Source organism: Triticum aestivum, chromosome 3B, assembly GCF_018294505.1.
Source record: "Triticum aestivum cultivar Chinese Spring chromosome 3B, IWGSC CS RefSeq v2.1, whole genome shotgun sequence".
Taxonomy (NCBI): domain Eukaryota; kingdom Viridiplantae; phylum Streptophyta; class Magnoliopsida; order Poales; family Poaceae; genus Triticum; species Triticum aestivum.
Window position 1 is genome coordinate 844326089 of NC_057801.1, and position 20018 is coordinate 844346106.

At 43.1% G+C, this 20018-nt stretch overlaps 1 protein-coding gene across 1 annotated transcript; it reads right to left on the reverse strand.

Moving 5' to 3' along the window:
* Nucleotides 1-7808: 7808 nt before the first annotated feature.
* Nucleotides 7809-8436, reverse strand: LOC123067049 (glycine-rich protein 5). Its single transcript, XM_044490008.1, has one exon. The coding sequence runs from the start codon at nt 8368-8370 to the stop codon at nt 8020-8022; it is 351 nt and encodes a 116-aa protein (XP_044345943.1). The 5' UTR covers nt 8371-8436; the 3' UTR covers nt 7809-8019.
* Nucleotides 8437-20018: the final 11582 nt, after the last annotated feature.

The following is a 20018-nucleotide window of genomic DNA, read 5'->3' on the forward strand; positions in this document are numbered from 1 at the left end:
GTTGCATCATATACAACTCTTATTTAAGAAATCCATTAAGGAATGCATTTTTGATGTCCATTTGCCAGATTTCATAATCATAAAATACGGCAATTGCTAACATGATTCAGACAGACTTAACCATCACTACGGATGAGAAAGTCTCATCGTAGTCAACTCCTTGAACTTGTCGAAAACCTTTTGCCACAAGTTGAGCTTTATAGATAGTAATATTACCATCAGCGTCAGTCTTCTTCTTGAAGATCCATTTATTCTTTATGGCTCGCCAATCATCGGGCAAATCCACCAAAGTCCACACTTTGTTCTCATACATGGATCCTATCTCAGATTTCATGGCCTCACACTACAAAAAAATACGTGATGATACATGTTTGTCACAGTAGGTCACGTTTTTTGTCATGCATGTACATCCATGACGATTTTATGATAGAATCAAGATAGTCATACCTGTGCTGTCGTAGAAGTGTTCCATGACATTACCAAAATTATCATCACGAAAGTGTCCACTTCCATGACGATAAATCGCGCGTTACAGAAGTGCTTTCGTCAAGGGTGACCGACACGTGGCATCCACTATAACGGGATGCCGTTAAGCTATCGGGTCGGGTTTTGGATCCGATAACCCGTTAACAGCCCGGACCAATGGGAAATTTCCACGTGTAAAATTCTGATTGGCTGGAGGAAACACGTGTCAGCTCGTCAGTGGGTCAGATAGGCGCCTATGATATGTCGACACGTGCGACGGCCCACCACTGACCCGTTTAGCTTACAAAGCCGAGCCGTTTGACTTGGTCAAAAGTTAGTGGGCTGGCCCATGAAAAGCCTGTTAACTGTCTCTTCGCAAATAGCCCATTTTACGGCTCGATAACTCATGGCCCGTTAGGGCCTAACGGAAATCGTCCCAACAACGTCATGTGGTCCGTTGAATATAACACCGGCACGTTTCGCTTTCAGCCCATGTATGGCCCACGACGTCTTTCGGCCCATATGAGGCCTTCGTATCTTTAGGCCCTTTAGAGGCCCACGGTGACTCTAGCCCATAATGAATAGTAAATTTCTTTGTACCCGTTAACGGCCCATGATTCACATGAGCCATTTCCAGCCCGTGTTAGCTTTTGGCCCACTGATGGCCCATGCGTTTTTGGGGCTCCTTTACTAACTTGGCTGACTCTGTAGCATCACTGATGGCTCATGTTTTGACATTTTTCAAGTAAAAATACAATGGAGAATTCAGAACTAAGGAAACATCATTGAGCATTATATATGAAACCAGAAGGAAAACACTTGATCTAAAGTGCACTGTTTGGGTACCTAGAACAGAACCATGGCACAATTTCACTTGTGTGCAGAACACTAGGAATCAAACAACCATATCATGATGACTGGTAATAAAATTAGAGAGGGCAAATCCACAACAATGGTGACACTAGCAATTACACCGGAATCATCACGAGAGGCGTAAGTGTTTCGCAAAAGAATTAGATATGGTACTGTCGTCACCGGCAAAAAAAAATAGAATCAGATAAAGTATCCAATACGATATCCGGCAAGCATTGACAGGAAATATATTTTGTTATTTTGTTAAAAATTGACAAGGATATCAGAAAAATTGCACTTTTTGCTGAAGTAGCAGCATTTGTTCATTCAGCTGCGCAGCTGTCCTGAAGAAATCCCTCTTGAAAACCTGAAAATAAAATAGTATCATGAAAAGCTAGAGCTAACCTATGAAAAGCACTGGAATGAAATATTCAAGATTTTTATGTCTTTCCTTTGATGATTCCAGACGTCGTCCAACGGTATACAATCGCATATATATCATGACTAGTAGATAACAATCAGAGCTAAACATGAGGGGAAAATCCACTAGAAAGGTGGCACTAGCAATTACACAGGGATTATCACAAAAGGCACAAGTGTTTGCGCACGTCCTGCCAAATGGAAGCCATGGGGGTGAGGGGCTGCAGTGGAGTTCAGTTAAAAGGGGCAATGTGTGGGCGTGTGTTGCGAACCTAAAACTCTGAATTTCCTCTCCAATACAAGTCTGTATCTGACCGTCTCTATCGTGCACATCACCTCCCCTCAAATCTATCGATCTCTCTCTTCCCTGTCGCAAGCAAAACTGAAAGTTAAGTGTTGGAATCAATCAAGACAAGACAAAATTGGCATGGATAGGCTCTCACTTGTGTGACCAGCAGAAGAATCATGGCTACATGAGCTCATCTTGACTTGTCGAATCTCACTTATACTAGACACGCACACTCGGCATCCACTCGGCATCCACTCGGCATCAAAGATCGCCACCAGTGCAAATATAGGGAACACCCTACACTATACAAAAATGGCTTGCTGTTTTCTTCAGCCGTTGGCTGCACGTTAAGAACAAATTTTGTATCACAGCAAAACAAATTACAACTATAAAACAAAATGAAGGTTGGCATAAAAGCTAACAGTCTAGCAGATAAATGCACCACCAGAAGTTTAGAAGCTCAATTCATTTGACCTGACTGTTACGTTTTCATGCTCTATTGTCCGATGGAGCACCATAACCTTCGTCTTCATTTCTCCTAGGCTTCTGAACAGCATAGCAAATGTCTGATAGTCTGGTTTCAAAACCATGCATATCTTGACAAAATCGAACAATGTCTCTCCTTGTTTCACAAAGGGTCTCTGTTAGGGAATGGACTTGTGTCTAGAGCGCAGATATAACATTGATTTGAGCTTGCATATATTGATCATGAGGCAGTTTGGACGAGATTGCCTTAACAACCAACCCAGTATTACGCAGGAACGTGCTTTTTGGTACTGTTAGTGGACAGGTACTAACCCACTGCAGCAAGAGCTGACATTGTGGTTATAGTTGCCTCGCCACCTTCAGAAGGTGGCGGTTCCACCATTTTTTCCATAGCTTGCTGAAAAGTTGAGCTTTTACATTAGTAGTACCAGAACAGAAGATATTAAGGAGGCAGCAAAACCAAACAAAATAGCTTTGGTCTATATAGAGAACTTATTCTGGTGAACCCATGTAAAATATTAGTTGTATTTTATTGCAAAGTACATAATAAAACCAAGTTCCAAACATATGACCATGTACCATCGCTAATGTATTGTATATTTCTTCATATTGTATTGACAACTAAGGATAAAGACACGAAGTTTATAATACGGTAAGCATAGTATGACATCATTCATATCACAAAACAACTGAGAACAGACAAACATGCAAATGTAACGTTGTGTGGGCAAGTCCAGTACGGAACTAGATTACAGGTCAAGATCAAAGGAACATCACTCCTCTATTTTAAACCTTGTAAGGCGCAATGATACGCTAAGACAATTGTGTATAAAATTGAAAAGAGTAATAGACATTGGCCGCAAACCATGCAGTTCAAGGCACAAGTCAGAGTAAGTAGTAGTTAAAAGGCATGAGGATTAAGGACTTACAGCAGCTGCTTTGACTGGTGTAGTCATGCCCCTCTTCTTGCTGGTGTGACAGTCCTTGAAGATTTCCAAAGCATTTGGTTCGGGTACTTTTTGGTCCTTGCGGGCTTTCCTCTGCATTTGGAACAAGTCAATATAGATCTGATAATATGGTACATCAAAAAGAGTGAAACAACAGCTAATTACAAGAGTCTCGTAGTGTGCAATATAGCTACGAGATCCTGTCGTCTGTTGGAATTTTAATTTCGTACGGTTGACCATGTTCTTTGAAGAGTTCACCTACAAGAAGATAGATTTGTGTGGAACATGCGTAAATAGGACTTCAATATGTGATCTGACCACACACACACACACACACACACACACACACACACACACACACACACATATATATATATATATATATATATATATATATATATATATATATATATATTGTACCTAATACTTCGGATCAGACCAGTGTTTAACGAGGCCTCTCCAGTCTTCATCTGATATATTTTTCATTGGAGATGTTTGGGCAAGTTTACTGTTAGCCTTGCCTTCAAAGTGAGTTTTCCTCAAGTTATACCGATACTGTCGTAGAGCAGACTTTAAAACATGGGTGCAAGCTTGTCTGGTTGCATCATCTTGGCTATCCAACTTGAACCTCATCTGTTAAAAATTATGAGAGTCTCATTATCAACAACCTAGAAAGCATGCGACAGAGCAAGACGATATTACTAGTTTCCATACATAACCATACTTACAGATAAATGGTCAAGGAAGGTGTTGAACTGGGTTTCGTCTTTGTCATTCCTGTACTGAAACCATGTTGGGAGGATACGCACATGACACCTAACGACAACCGTTGCCTCTGATACTAACTTGGCTGACTCTGTAGCATCACGTGGCCTTTTTAAACCTGCCTCTAAACGGATCTCCATTCTTCCTCCTATGGATTTAGTTAACCTATCGAGCATTATCCCTGATGTTTGTTTCCTCCTGCGCCTAGGTGCTAGTCCAACAACGAACATAGGAAGTGTTAGTGTACATCAAACTGCGAGACTACATATAAAGAAGCATGCAACTGTAACTTGACTCCATCAACTACCTTCTTGCCGTTGAAGCTCACAAGGTTCATCTGATCTTGCCAACTCGTCTTGTGTCAACAGTGCTTGGGAAGTAGTGTCAGGTGGCAAGGGAGCTTGGGAACGTGCTGTTAGCTCAGTTGACGCATGAGTAACTCATGCAGCTGGTAGTGCTGTGGAAGGTGTTGCAACAACTAGGGCTGTCTTTGCTTATTTGGTGGCAGCTATTTGTTTCCGTTTGGCTTGTTCTGCAGCTCGTGTAGCACGGGATAACCAGTTCGTAGAATTTTCCGCTGGACATTGACCTTCTATTGCACCATCAGTACCAGTAGAATCTGCAGGATTCTTCCACTTCCCATTCCCTGTCATTCCGTGTTGCTTATTCTTTCTCTGTGCCATGTTAAGTCAAGCCGACAAGAAAAACGAATAACAATTTTGTTCTTCAGAATAAATTGATGCGTGATACAGACGAACTTGTTCTTGCAGAATAAATTTATGTTTCCATGGATTTTGTTTAGATTTTTTTGAAACTTCTAAATATACTTTTTGGTATTTTCAAAATAACGAGCTATCTAGAGCTCGGCCTCCAAAAACCCGCACTCAGTTTGAGTTGGCCTTTAAGTCCTTCCCGGATATTATGGATGGGATGCCCTACTACTATGCTTACAGGTTAGAGCAATGAACTTCAGGAAAATGCAACTATTATTAAATCTTCAGCCAATTGCAACTTACCATATGTATCATGTTTTCCTATAACTTGTAGATCAATGAGGAGTCATTGGGAGCATGAGAATCAGCTTGCTAAGTGCCAGAAACCATAGGATCTCCCCCCATCCCATATCCTCAGCTATGTCCTACTTCTGCTCTTAAACTTTGAGATGACGATATGCACGATCCTTACAGAGCATCACGATGTGGTTCCCCCAGAACCAAATATACTCGAAAAATCCTTCGCACATTGCTGCCGAAATTTAAGGATAAAAATGTAAACTAAATACTAATTCAAAATTTTATATAATAGTCATGAATAAGTTGGTCATCAAATAATGTATAATAATATGGACAAACAAAGAGCATAGAGATAAAATTTCATAGTATATAGCATGCACTATTATCAACACATAAGTTTCACAATATACATGTCGTTAGTCAAACTGTAGTCTCTAGTCATGAATTAGTCGCATAGTGTCCATCTAGTATGCAAGTAAAATTTTGTATTAATATAAACAATAAACGCAAAGGTCTTACTTTCAAATTTAGTGAATGTGAAAGAATATTTTAGAAAAGATACCTTTAAATTCCTTTGGGTCATTTTTCCTATAATATAAGATACACAAACCTTGGGCACATGTGACAGAATCTTGCAACCAAAATAGTGAAAATGACTTGATTTTCTATTTATAATCCATAAAAACTTGGACGATAGAAAAAAAAACCAAGAAGACGATTTGATTTTTTTAGTAAACAAAATAAAAACTGATTTTTTTTAGTTAACAACATACAAATATGAAAACCAACACATTATTGTCATGTTGTATCTCCATATGTTATGGACCAGATGAAGAAAAGAGTGAGCAGCACAGGGAAATGCCAAAAGGAGCCAACCGTATGCAACAGCCAAATCTACATCTAGTCTTGATGGTAACATGGCATGGACAACAAAGTTGGAGAAGTGAGGAATTATGTAGCATGTGGGAAGCAAAAGAGGCATGAACAGGAAGCGCAACAGAATGGGAATGAGAAAAGAAAGTTGTTTGCGCTTTCGGAACAAGACGATCACATTAACAACACATGAAGTCAAATGAGTGGTTGAACGGGGACTTCTGTTGGACGTCTGGAATGGATTCAAGACATATACATGAAGCAAATAAAATAAAATAATCGATTATTATTTGTGGCATGCTGCACGTACATGTAGAGTAAGTGGGAGCATACACATGAAGACTTAGTGGGAAAACGTTTTTACATGATATACCTGCTTGATAATGTGGATAGGTTACATGTCAAGATAAATAATATAGTGGGGATGACTGTTGAGCAATGTTCAAAATATTGCTCTTGGGATTTTTTAGAATTAAGTCAATTGGCATCTAGTCGGTCCCTACAGATCGTTGTTTTGTATTTCTTCTAGGACGTCACCTTGACTGACATCTTTTGACCATATGATCCTGACTCACCTCTCCTCTCTCCTGAATAGTTACTTCCACTCACACCCGGATATCCCTTTTGGAGCTCGGCCTCTAGTGAGGCCTCCAAATACAAATTTCAAATTTCATCAAAATTCATATTTTAATATTTTAAAAAATTCTAAAAAATAATACAGATATACATGAAGGCATAACACACATGTTTGTAAATTTTCAGTTTAAAATACATTGAAATGAGGGCTGTGCAAAAAAGACAAATATGATGTTGTTTAACACATGATACTATTCATTCTCTCAGGCCATGAATTTGTCTTTTTTGTACAGGTCGCAACTCAAGGTATTTCATCATGAATTTTTACACACATGTGAGTTACATCCTTACATATACGCATTTTTTTCCAGAATTTTTTGAATCATAAAAGTTTGAATTTGAAATTTTCAAAAACAAAGGCCTTCATGGAGCTCGGCCTCCAAAACGCCTTTCTCACTCACACCACACTTGTCTCTCCCACCAACTAGTACATACATTTGATTTTCCAAGCTTAAACTTAGGACAAGCCCAATATGTTGAAATAAATAGCCGATAAATAATCTGAAACATGTCTCTTTCTTTTGATGATATATCCAAAACAAGCCCCACTATGAGTGAAATTAGTTTTTTGAAATCAATTATTTTTTTAAACTAGTGTCTTTTTTTGAAATGAGAGAAATTGTTTTCTTGAAGTTAAATCATTGTGTTGAAATGAGTGAAATATGTGTTTGAAGTAGTGAATTCAGTTTTTTGAAATGAGTAAATCAGTATTTTCAAATGAGTGGAAACAACGCTGCGTGCCTCTCTCAACCCCTGTTTCCTTCCGTGTGAAAGGCCACGGGCGAGTTACTTTGCCGTCGGATCTTTCTCGTTGTACAAATATAAAGTTTTGCAACTTTTCACCAATAATACTCGTTCTACCGCTTCTGAATCATGGAAGATTCAGATCAAAATATATCACTAAGCATTAGCAGATGCAAATGACTTGCATGTCAGCAGTGCTTAAGAATAAAGGACATAGTTTGGACTTTGGAGCTTAATTAATTAGCATCAATATGATACTAGTACAAACAATGCAACACGGCTAACTTTATGCATGCATGCTCAGACCAAGACACCATCTCACACACCACTGCTTTCATTATACCTTAACCAATCAGATACGCACACCCGGAGGCCAATGACATCATGACACGTACGAGCCACACATGCATGCTCACGCAGCTAATCAAAGGACTTCTTATCACACTAACAGATGCATGTAAATGAAAGCAGGGACACACGTACGTACAGCTACTACCACGTTCACAAACGCGCTCGTATCCCGGCCACCTCAAGGTATCACGCCACCGCCTCCCCCTCCTCCACCTCCGCCACCAGCGCCGAAGCCGCCGCCAAACCCACCGAAGGGCCCAGCGCCGGCACCAAACCCGCCGTGCGGACCAAAGCCAGCGACGCCCCCGCCGAGAGGGCCACCGTTGACGGCACCGCCGAAGAGGCCGCCGTCACCACCGTTGCTCCCAGCAAAGGCGGTCTTGGCTTCGCCGAAACCAGCACCGTCTTGGTTGTTGCGACCGGCAGCAAGAGCAACGGTGTCGCAGTCGTCCCCGGCAGGCATGCCCCTGCCGGCCACCGCCACGGCGAGGCACAGCAGGAGGGAGGCGATGCACCACCACTTGCTCATGGCTCTTGGGTTTGTCTCTGCGAGGTGGCTGAGGTGAGTAACGCAGTGGCAGGGGGGTTTAAAGGGAGGAGGAGGACGAGATGGCCAGATGGGCAGGTGCGAGCGCGTGACAGTAATTAAATTTTGGCAGCCGGCAAGCGGGTGGTTGTTGCCATGCATGGCGCAATAACTCGGAGATGAAGAAGTAGGTCCATGAGAAGTTATTGCGATCGACGCAGGGTATCTTGTACTGTAGCTACACTCGTCAGAAATAAAGTGCTGAGACGATTTTACTCAGTGTTAGTTTTGACAGCGTAAAATGTGCAGTGCATTATAAACCACTTGAGAAAACCAGCCAAAAGAGATTGTCACCGGAGATGACTCCGTGGTGGCTCGAGATCAGTTCGGTTGCATGCTTGTCACTTCTGACGTTTTAATATGATATCTGTTGGAAATATGAGCAAATTACTACGAGATTTAATCTGAATAAATAGAAAATAGATCATGACAGCAATAGCAGAGATTAAACTAATCATGTGAACTAGCATAGCAGATGAACAAATCACATCTAGGGCACATACTAGAAACATGAATTCTACCACGATCTCGAACAGGAAGGATAGAATCACATACGGTGCAGCGGGAGCAGCACCGCCGGCGTTGACGTTGTCGCCCATGTCGTCGAGGATGAGATTGCCGAGGTCGGGGAAGAAGTCGTCGTTCGCGAAGTCGTCGCTGCCAGCAGTCGCGCGAGTGCGCTCCCCAAAAACCTGATCGCCCCTCTCCCGTACAGGATCACGAGAGGCGGGGTTCCGAAGGCCTGCTGTCCCTTCTCCCGGTGCACGCCGAAAGGAGGGATGGAGAAGACTTGCTTGGCGGCGCAATGATCTGGAGCGCTGGTGAGAAACCATACGAAGCGGCGGCGGCTAAAGTAGACGTCTGCCTGACTATATAGTGCGGGCCGGGTAGGTCGTGGGAGTATCCAAAAGAATCGGAAACGGTTCAGTAATTAACGCGTCCGTTAATTATTAATTAATGACTCATTAATTTTCCCGAGCAGCAAAAATATAGACAACGTGCATAGCTCTGTCCTCGGCTCGGCTCAATACCGCAACCCGCGGCGCGGCGCGGCGCGGCGCGGCGCGTCGTGACGAGGCGTGGCGTGGCGAGGAGGAGGAGCGCGCGTGTAGGTCTCCTCTTCTCATGCTCATACAAGTGGTAGAAGAGCTCACCTTATAAAGAGGTGCAACTCTCTCTCAACTTATGAGGTGGGACTAAACTTTAGCCTCACTCACTCCACTCACATGTGTGCATGAATGGGCCAAGAGAATTTCACAATTTTAGTTGGGCTTTGGGCCAAAAACCCACTAGCAAATTCCAACAATCCCCCACAAAGTCTCATTGGCACATTTCACCATTTATTTTCAAAACATTGTTTATATACCGGTGCTTAGTGGAGACTGTGAAGTTTAACTTCCACTTAGAGATATATGCTACACTAGATCACAACTTGAATAGTGGACTATGCCTTGAACTACAAGTTTTCTGCGAGACTAGTTTCACACAAACTCTTGACCGATACTGGGCTGCCGCAAGGCTTCCCCGCAGGTGGAGCATATACGTCATACTCCAGGGCCTTTCATGAATTTATTAGAGAACACCCAATTCTCACAGACTGCGATGTTAACAGTCAAATTCATATAGGTGTGTTCCTCAGAAGATGTTCTGCAGGACAACATCTCTGCTTACCCGAATAAGCCACTTGGAACACATTAAGATAAGTATCAACCTGCCATGCAGATCAGGAGAGTATTGCATCTTCACGGAGTGGGATAGTTAATATAGGGATACTCTCCTCCCAGCTGACCAACAGCTTGTCTTCCACTTCTACTTCACGGGATCTCCGATCACATAGAGTGGGTTACCATTGTGGACAACTCATGCGGTGGGTCTCAGACCCATCTCCATCGATGCATTATCTATCACATTACATGATAGACCCTTTGTGAAGGGATCTGCCAAGTTTTTCGATGTTTGGATATAATCCAATGTAATAACTCCGGAGTTCCTCAGTTTCCTGACAGATTTTAATCTCCTCTTCACATGCCTTGAGGACTTCATATTGTCCTTAGCACTGTTTATCTTGACGATCACAGTTTGATTATCACAGTTCATCAGGATAGGGGGTATTGGTTTTTCAACCATAGGTAAGTCCATCAATAGCTCACGAAGCCACTCTGCTTCAACAGTGACAGTGTCTAATGCTGTGAGTTCTGCTTCCATAGTTGACCTCGTTAAGATGGTCTGCTTGCAAGACTTCCAGGAAACAGCGCCACCACCAAGTGTAAAAACATAACCACTTGTGGCCTTAATTTCATCAGCATCAGATATCCAGTTCGAGCCACTATAACCCTCCAGTACCCTTGGATACCCGGTGTAGTGAATCCCATAGCTCGCAGTGCCCTTCAAGTAGCGCATAACTCTCTCAAGCGCACGCCAATGATCATCTCCGGTTTTGACACAAACCGACTCAGCTTGCTCACAGCAAAGAGATGTCAGGCCTCGTGGCACTCGCCAAATACATAAGCGAGTCAATAATTTGAGAATACCTCAGTTGATCTCTAGCAATCCGTCGATTCTTTCGAAGCAACACACTAGCATCATATGGAGTTGGAGAAGGCGTGCAGTCGCTATACCCAAAACGACTCAAGACCTTTTCCACATAGTGAGACTGAAGCAGTGTGATCCCACCATTCTCATCTCTCAACAGCTTGATGTTTAAGATAACATCAGCTACTCCTAGATCCTTCATCTCAAAACGCGAGATAAGAAATCCTTAACCTCCTTGACTAAATCAAGTTTGGTTCCAAAGATCAATATGTCGTCGACATATAGACAAAGAATAACTCCTTCGCCCCCACCATAGCGATAGTACACGCACTTGTCACCATCGTTTACTACAAAGCCGACAGCAGTTAATGTTCTTTCGAACTTCTCATGCCACTCCTTAGGAGCTTGTTTAAGGCCATATAAAGACTTTAATAACTTGCACACCTTTCCTTCCTGACCAGGTACTACAAAACCATCTGGCTGATCCATGTAAATTTCCTCCTTCAACTCTCCATTGAGGAAAGCCGTCTTAACGTCCATTTGATGAACGAGAAGACCATGTGAGGCAGCCAGTGATAGTAGCACCCGAATTGTGGTCAGTCTAGCCACGGGTGAGTAAGTATCAAAGAAGTCTTCACCTTCTTTCTGGGTATAACCCTTAGCCACAAGCCGTGCCTTGTACTTTTCAATCGTACCATCAGGTCTAAGCTTCTTCTTGAACACCCACTTACATCCTACAGGTTTGCACCCATAAGGACGGTCAGTGATCTCCCAGGTTCCGTTAGCTAAGATGGAATCCATCTCGCTACGAACAACTTCCTTCCAGTAGTCAGCATCAGGAGATGCATAGGCTTCTGAAATAGTCCTGGGTGTGTCATCCACAAGGTATACAATGAAATCATCACCAAAGGACTTTGCAGTCCTCTGTCTCTTACTCCTTACAGGAGTTTCCATTGTCACCCTCAACAGGATTCTCAACGTGTTCCATCGCAATGGTGGGTTCAAGAATTACAGCGAATTCCTCACTAGATAGAGTAGGTATCTCCTGATTTGATGAACTCGACATATCCTTCAAAGGAAATATGTCCTCGAAGAAAGTTGCATCATTAGACTCCATAATCGAACCAACATGCATGTCGGATACCTCAGATTTTATTATCAAAAATCTATAGCCAATGCTATGAAAAGCATAGCCCAGAAGAACACAATCCACGGTTTTTGGTCCAAGCTTGCGCTTCTTGGGAATTGGTATATTGACTTTCGCCAAACAACCCCAAGAACGTAGGTAAGAGAGTTTCAACCTTTTCCTTTCCCATTCCTCAAATGGAGTCATGGTCTTATGCTTTGTGGGAACTCGGTTTAGGACATGACACGCAGTCATTAGCGCCTCCCCCCACCATTCCTTGGAAAGACCCGATGTGTCTAACATGGCGTTAACCATATCAGTTAGAGTTCGGTTCTTTCTTTCGGCTACCCCATTTGACTGAGGTGAGTAGGGAGGCGTCCTCTCATGGATTATACCATGTTCCGCACAAAACAGATCAAATTCATTGGAAAAATACTCTCCACCACGATCGGACCTAAGCCGTTTAATTTTTCGATCAAGTTGGTTCTCTGGCTCAGCTTTATAGTTTTTGAAGAAAGTTAAAGCCTCATCTTTTGATTTCAGAAGATACGCATAACAATATCTAGTGGAGTCATCAATCAACGTCATGAAATATCTCTTTCCACCTTTTGTCAACACGCCATTCATCTCACAAAGATCAGAATGTATAAGCTCTAGTGGTGCCAAGTCTCGTGCCTCTGCAGTCTTATGGGACTTGCGAGGTTGCTTAGCTTGCACACATACTTGGCACTTAGAGCCTTTGACAGCAGAGATTTTTGGAATTAAATTCAGATTGGCTAGCCGCGTCATGCTACCAAAGTTAATGTGACAAAGTCGTGAAGGCCAAATATCAGACTCATTGTTGTGGCAAACATTATTAATAACTTTAGTGCAAATATCTGACAAAGATAGGCGGAACAAGCCTCCGCACTCATAGCCTTTTCCAACAAATTGTCCACACTTGAAAATTACAACTTTATTGGACTCAAAAACCAACTTAAAACCATCTCGACATAAATGGGAACCGCTAATGAGATTTTTATTGATGGACGGCACATGATGAACGTTCTTCAGACGCACGGTCTTCCCCGAAGTAAACTTCAGATCGACCATACCAACACCTCAAACGATGGCATGTGACCCGTTCCCCATCAGCACGGGAGAAGTCCCTGTGGCCTGGTAAGAAGAAAACATGGAGGCGTCAGCACAAACATGTACATAGGCACCGGTGTCAATTAACCAATCAGGGGATTGAAATACTGAAAGGATGGTAGGAAAAATACCGTACCCTGATTCCTTCATATCAGTATCACCGATGACAACATTAGCGGACTTGCCGCTCTTCTCATGTTCGCGCTCCTCAAAGCGGTTAGGACACTTCGGAGCCCAGTGATTAGGATCACCGCAGACATGGCAAAGTCCCTTCCCCTTCTTATGAGAATTCTTCTTGAAGTTGGTAGAATATGATGGCTTGTTCTTTGTATCAAACTTGCCTTTGCCCTGAGTTTTGTTCTTGTTGTTTTTGAACTTGTTGGGCTGGAAGTTCTTCTTCTGTACCATGTGGGCACTAGAAGCTCCCTCAGCAACTCGAGCACGTGTGTCTTTTGCTCTCGCCTTCTCTTCAACATCAAGAGTACCAATGAGATCCGTAACAGAGAACTCCTGTCTCTTGTGTTTCAGGGAAGTAGCAAAATTGTTCCACGAAGGTGGAAGCTTGGCAATAACGCCTCCGGCAACAAATTTGTCCGGCAACACACACTTAAAGTGCTCAAGTTCTTTTGCGAGCGACTGTTTCTCATGAGCCTGCTGTACAACAGAGCGCTCATCAGTCATCTTGTAGTCATAGAATTGCTCCATGACGTACAACTCGCTACCGGCGTCCGAGGCACCAAACTTGGCCTCGAGCGCAGCCCACATGTCATTGCCGTTGTCAAACGACATATACGAATCCACAATGGAATCATCAAGAACACCCAGAAGAGCGCCTTTAAAGAGAGTATCGATCTTCTCAAAAGCTTCCAACTGTGCTGGATTAAGATCGCCCTCAGGCTTGCCCTTAATGGCGTCATAGCAGCCCATGGTCTGAAACCAGTAGACTGCTCTCGTGCGCCACCTCTTATATTGCGCCCCCTTAAAGGCAGGCGGCTTCAGATGCGCAGCAAAATCACTCGGAGTAAATTGCCTATAATCAGGTTTTTGGATTGTTGGAAATATGATCAAATTACTACCAGATTTAATCTGAATAAATAGGAAATAGATCATGACAGCAACAGCAGAGATTAAACTAATCATGTGAACTAGCATAGCAGATGAACAAATCACATCTAGGGCACATACTAGAAACATGAATTCTATCACGATCTCGAACATGAAGGATAGAATCACATACGGTGCAGCGGGAGCAGCACCGCCGGCGTTGACGTTGTCGCCCATGTCGTCGAGGATGAGGTTGCCGAGGTCGGGGAAGAAGTCATCGTTCGCGAAGTCGTCGCTGCCAGCGGTCGCGCGAGTGCGCTCCCCAAAAACCTGATCGCCCCTCTCCCGTACAGGATCACAAGAGGCGGGGTTCCGGAGGCCCGCTGTCCCTTCTCCCTTCTCCTGCTGCCCCTGTTCCGGAGGCCAAAAAGAATCGGAAACAGTTCAGTAATTAACGCGTCCGTTAATTATAATTAATGACTCATTAATTTTCCCGAGCAGCAAAAATATAGACAACGTGCATAGCTCTGTCCTCGGCTCGGCTCAATCCCGCAACCCGCGGCGAGCGAGGAGGAGGAGCGCGCGTGTAGGTCTCCTCTTCTCATGCTCATACAAGTGGTAGAAGAGCTCACCTTATAAAGAGGTGCAACTCTCTCTCAACTTATAAGGTGGGACTAAACTTTAGCCTCACTCACTCCACTCACATGTGTGCATGAATGGGCCAAGAGAATTTCAGAATTTTAGTTGGGCTTTGGGCCAAAAGGCCACTAGCAAATTCCAACAATATCCTTTCATTAACGGTCAATCGATGAACTCCTTGACCTGGCACTTTCCATCTGCCCCTCAAATTAAGGCCTGACCAAATCAGGGGCAGCCAAAATATTGACTTGGTGTCAGAATAGCTGAAGAGAGTCATGGTGGGCTGGGCGTGCCAAAAAGTTGGATGCCATCCAAACAGACATTCATCGCTCGGTCAAATCTAATATTTTGGCATGGCAGGCGATGGTTGCAATCCAAACAACCCCTAACAACAAGGTAGGCCCCAGCTCTCGTTTGTACAACACTGACGTGTAAAAGAATGCTATAGTTTGCAATTTTGCATCTCACAAGTATAGATCATCTTGTAGTAACTGGCATGATCTTGAACGTCTAAGAAAATTATGTCCCAGAAACTGGGATGTTTTTTTTCCTGAAGGAGAATTAGAAATTAATGATGTCGCCTACAGTGATAACATCAGTGTGAGCTACATGAGTATCCTTAGCGTATACCTCCTAGAAGGAAAATTATGTGATACTGTGCAAGTACCGCTATCTACCAATATTCCAAGACCAAACAGTATCCATCCTTTACAACCCTGACTGTTCAGTCATGCGATCATTGACATAATGACATATACACTAATTTGATTTCTTAGCCGAGTACCCCTGGAACTCGACATGCCACGACGCGGTCCTCAACCGACCATACAAGAAAGAATGACATTGTTCCGCCGTTGCATTTTGGTAACTTTGAGCACATTCTGCACTGGCATAGCTAAGTTTTTTTCTTTTTGAGGGAACACCAAGCTCAGATTTGGTTTAAACTTGTACTCCATAGTGTCATGATATAGAAACAATAGATTTGCAGTGAGTAACAACTGAAAACTAATGATATTGGTATGTAAGTCTTTGTAGCTCAACACATAACACATGCATTGTTTCTATGCGAGAAAGATGGCATATTAGTTGCATGCTCAAGGCCTAAAATTCTACTCCCTCCGTTTCATATTAGTTGAAGCTGAGTTATTATAAACTGTACTAAATTAGCGACAACTAATATGAAATGAAGAGAGGATATAAATTCAACCGCGTAAGATGTCAATATTAATCACATACACAACACACAGATTTATATAACTTGGCATTGAGCTAATAAAAGATATCAAGCGAAACATATATTTCATATTTTGCTGCCACTATATTGATATAAAGATATAACAATAATGGCTCCTCACTCCAGCCTCCACCCACCTCCCACCTCACCAATGGCGGCCATTGACCAAGGCCTTTTTAACTGGGATTTCTCACCTGGCCTGGTCGCAGCTCAGGTGCATTAACCCTTTGGCTGTACTCCCTCCGTCCTTTGAAGAGTGTACTTCAAACCTTTATATGTTTGACCGTATTTATACAATAACGCATCAACATTTATGCCATCAAATTAGTAGCATTAGATTCATGATAAAATATATTTTCATCATATACCTAATTGGTTTCGTAAACATTGATATATTTTTGCACAAACTTGGTCAAACATTGAGATAGTTTGACCCTCCAACAAAATTAAAAGTACACTCTTTAAAGGACGGAGGGAGTATGGTGCATTTCCCTTCTTCTGGCTTGACCAAGGGGGTTTTCTTGGTTGTCTCCTTCTCCTCGGCATCCTTTACTCTCAAGCTAGATTCAGTTGGTTTTTGCCCGATTTGTGATGAATCCCGACATCTAGAGGTGGATTGCCCGCGGATTCATGTTCTGTGTCAACAACGATCCTGCATTGTTGTACGCCTACGACTACTAATCAGGAGCACTATACTAATTTATTTTTTAGTCTAAACACACTCGACTTTATTGATTATAAAAGTTCATAGGAAGACTATAGTAAATGAGTCCCTCCTATAGATGCTACAAAGAAGCACCTCGCTCTTGGCCCAATAAGCCCATGGGACCACACTCTGACGTTCGTTCACAATGGACCAATCCGCGGATTGCCCAGGGACTTCTATTTAGCACGCCACACTCCGGCGAACGAGTCAACGTAGAAACCGACCCCCCCCCCCCCCCCCCCCCCGGCACCCTTTTGGGCCGGCTCATACCAGGGCGGGACACCCCCTATTTTGTATTTTTTTCTACTATGTTTTTTTTCGTTCTTTAAAATAATTCATGATTTCAAAACTATGGGAAACAGCTAATTTGCCGTCAGGGGCGTCTTTGCCATCAGCTTTTCGTCGGACAGACGACAAAGAAAGGATTTGCCACCATCAGTAGACGACAAAGAAAAACTGACGGCAAAATAGACTTTGTTGTCTGTCGAAAAAAAAACACAGATGACAAATGGCTCACTTTGCCGTCTGCGAAAACAAACACAGACGGCAACGATCTTTGCCATCTAGGTTTTCTATTACAGACGGCAAAAAGCACAATTTGTCGTCTGTAATAAATGCTGACTGCAAAGGTCTTTGCCGTTCGTGTTCTATATTGCAGATGGCACCGTTTGTAATATAAAACGCAGACGACAAAGAAGAAGCACACCACGCAGATCAATGACGTGACGGCCCCTCCAAACCCACGCAGCCACAACGACCCATCCTTATACATGCATGCAGCCCCACCCACCCACCCACACCGCCATCCCACCCACGCCCGCACACACCACACAAACACACCCACGCATCCACGGCCCCGCTTCTAGTCATCTCCGGCGTGTCCGCCAGACCCGTCGCCCGTCGCCTCCGCTGTACCGGCCCGGTACCCCGTCGCCCAGGCGAGCAGGGAGGCAGCGGCCCTGTCTCTAGTCACTGGGTCGGGCCCTCCCCCATCGCCCCGAGGAGCCGCACGTGGCCGGCCATGGCGCCACCAGCCCCGGCCCTCCCCTGTCTGCTTAAGCAGTGGCCGGCCCTGCTGCCTGGTGCCGCCGGCCCCGGCCCCCTCCCCCTCTTTGCCCCTGGCACCCGTCGCCCTGAGCAGCCATCGGCCTCCTCCGCACGACGCCCGGCTTGGCTCACCGCCCGCCTCCGAGCATCAGCAGATGCCCACCCCCGCCTAAGCCGCCCTCCTCTTCCTCCCTCTCTCCCTTCTCTCAGGTCGCGGGCGTCCAGATCGAACTCCTGTACTCTAACATAATATAATTTGTTCGTGTATAATCGGTTCATCTTGTTAAATAGAGTAGTTTTGTTTTGGACAGCTAGTGATGATGAATATTTTTGTCTTGTGAAGTATGTTCGTTCATCGTTGATTCTTGAGACAGCAGTGTGTATGGATATTGTGGTGTTCTTCGTCAGTTAGTTCTTCGTCGCCTCTGCACTTGTTTGCACGATATTTTTTAAAGTAAAAACAATTATTTGTCCTCTATGATGTTTGACGCTGATGACAAAGATGGATTATGGCTGACGGCAAAGGACTGACACCGTCCGTCAGGGCCTTTGGTCTGTTAGGTCGCTTTTTTTTGCCACCTGGCTAGTCTCACTAACGGCAACCACAATTGCCTAACGGAAAATCTTTGCCGTCACCCCGATGAAAAACTGATGGCAAAGTACCTCTTTGCCGCTTCAGCTTTACCGTCTATCTTTGCCGTCTGTATAACGATCTTTGCCGAATGTACATGCCTGACGGCAAAGTAGCCGATTCTTGGAGTGAAAAGATCCAATTGTTTTGAATTTCCAAAAATGTTCAAAGCTCATGGGTTCAAAAAAATGTTCATAATTTTGAAAAATTTGCACGATTTTGAAAACAATGTACATGATTTTCAAAAATGTTCATGTATTCATTTTTGGTTGTGAACTTTTTACAAATGTTCACAACAATAAATAATGTTCGTGAATTAACAAAAAAAGTTCATCAATTCAAAAAATGTGATGAATTCAAAAAATGATCACCCCTTTTAAAAACATGTTCTTGAAAAAATGAAATTCAAAACTTGTTCTAAAGTTCCAAAAATATAAGTAGATTCAAAAAATGTTCGCCGATTCAAAGAAATGTTCACTAGTTAAAAAAATTCAATAATTGTTCACAATTTGTAAAAACAATCATGGATTCAGAAAATGTTATGAACTAGCAGAGTGGCCCGCCCGATGTGCGGACTAGAATTTTATAATTATTTTCGGAGAACACAATGTGTGAGGGCTCCATCTTCAATTTATTCAAAGTTCAAAGAATTTGGAAAAGAAATTAATGTTTTTTCTATATGTTCACATTGGGTAGGAAATAATACATATGTATAGCCACAACTATTATCATTATGCTACTTTGTTAGAATAATGATGATTAATTGTAGCATTCCTATAAGTACCAAATTATACATAGGTATATCTGCACATCATATTGGATCACCGCATAGAAAGAAACTTTAATCCACAAGCTAGTTGATAGTTTCCATATTGGATCACTGGGACGCTGTCTCGGTGGGACCGATTGCAAAACTCAGTGAGACCGAATTATTTCAACAAGTTACAGAAGGTTTGCCAAGTCGTCTCGGTGGGACCGATTGCAAACTCGGTGAGACCATAATTGCAACTGGTTACAGAAGGTTGGGCAGGCAAAACCGGTGGGACCAAGAACCATATCGATGACTTTGATTTGTTAGGGTTTGGCTGTGGCAGTGTCTAGATGAACTCGGTGGCTCCAGATAGGGAAATTTTGGTGGGACCGAGTTGGAATGTAGGGTTTGGATATATTTAGTTAGAGAAAGTGGTCGAGGGTTTTGGAGGAATATCACTAAGCACTTGAGCAAATATATCATAATCAAAACCTCATCCCCCGTTTAATAGTATTGGCTTTCCTATGGACTCAATATGATCTTGGATCACTTAAAAATGAAGAGTCTTGATATTTTGCCAATCCATGTCCTTAGCATTTTGAGGGGTCCACAATCACTTGTCCTTGCCATGCCAATCATTGAACACCCTGAAAACTTTAATAGTAAAGTGGCCTGCTCGATGCGCGGGCTAAAACTATTTTTTCTTTTAATAATAAGCATGTTATTTTTTTTATCTTGTGTATATGTTGA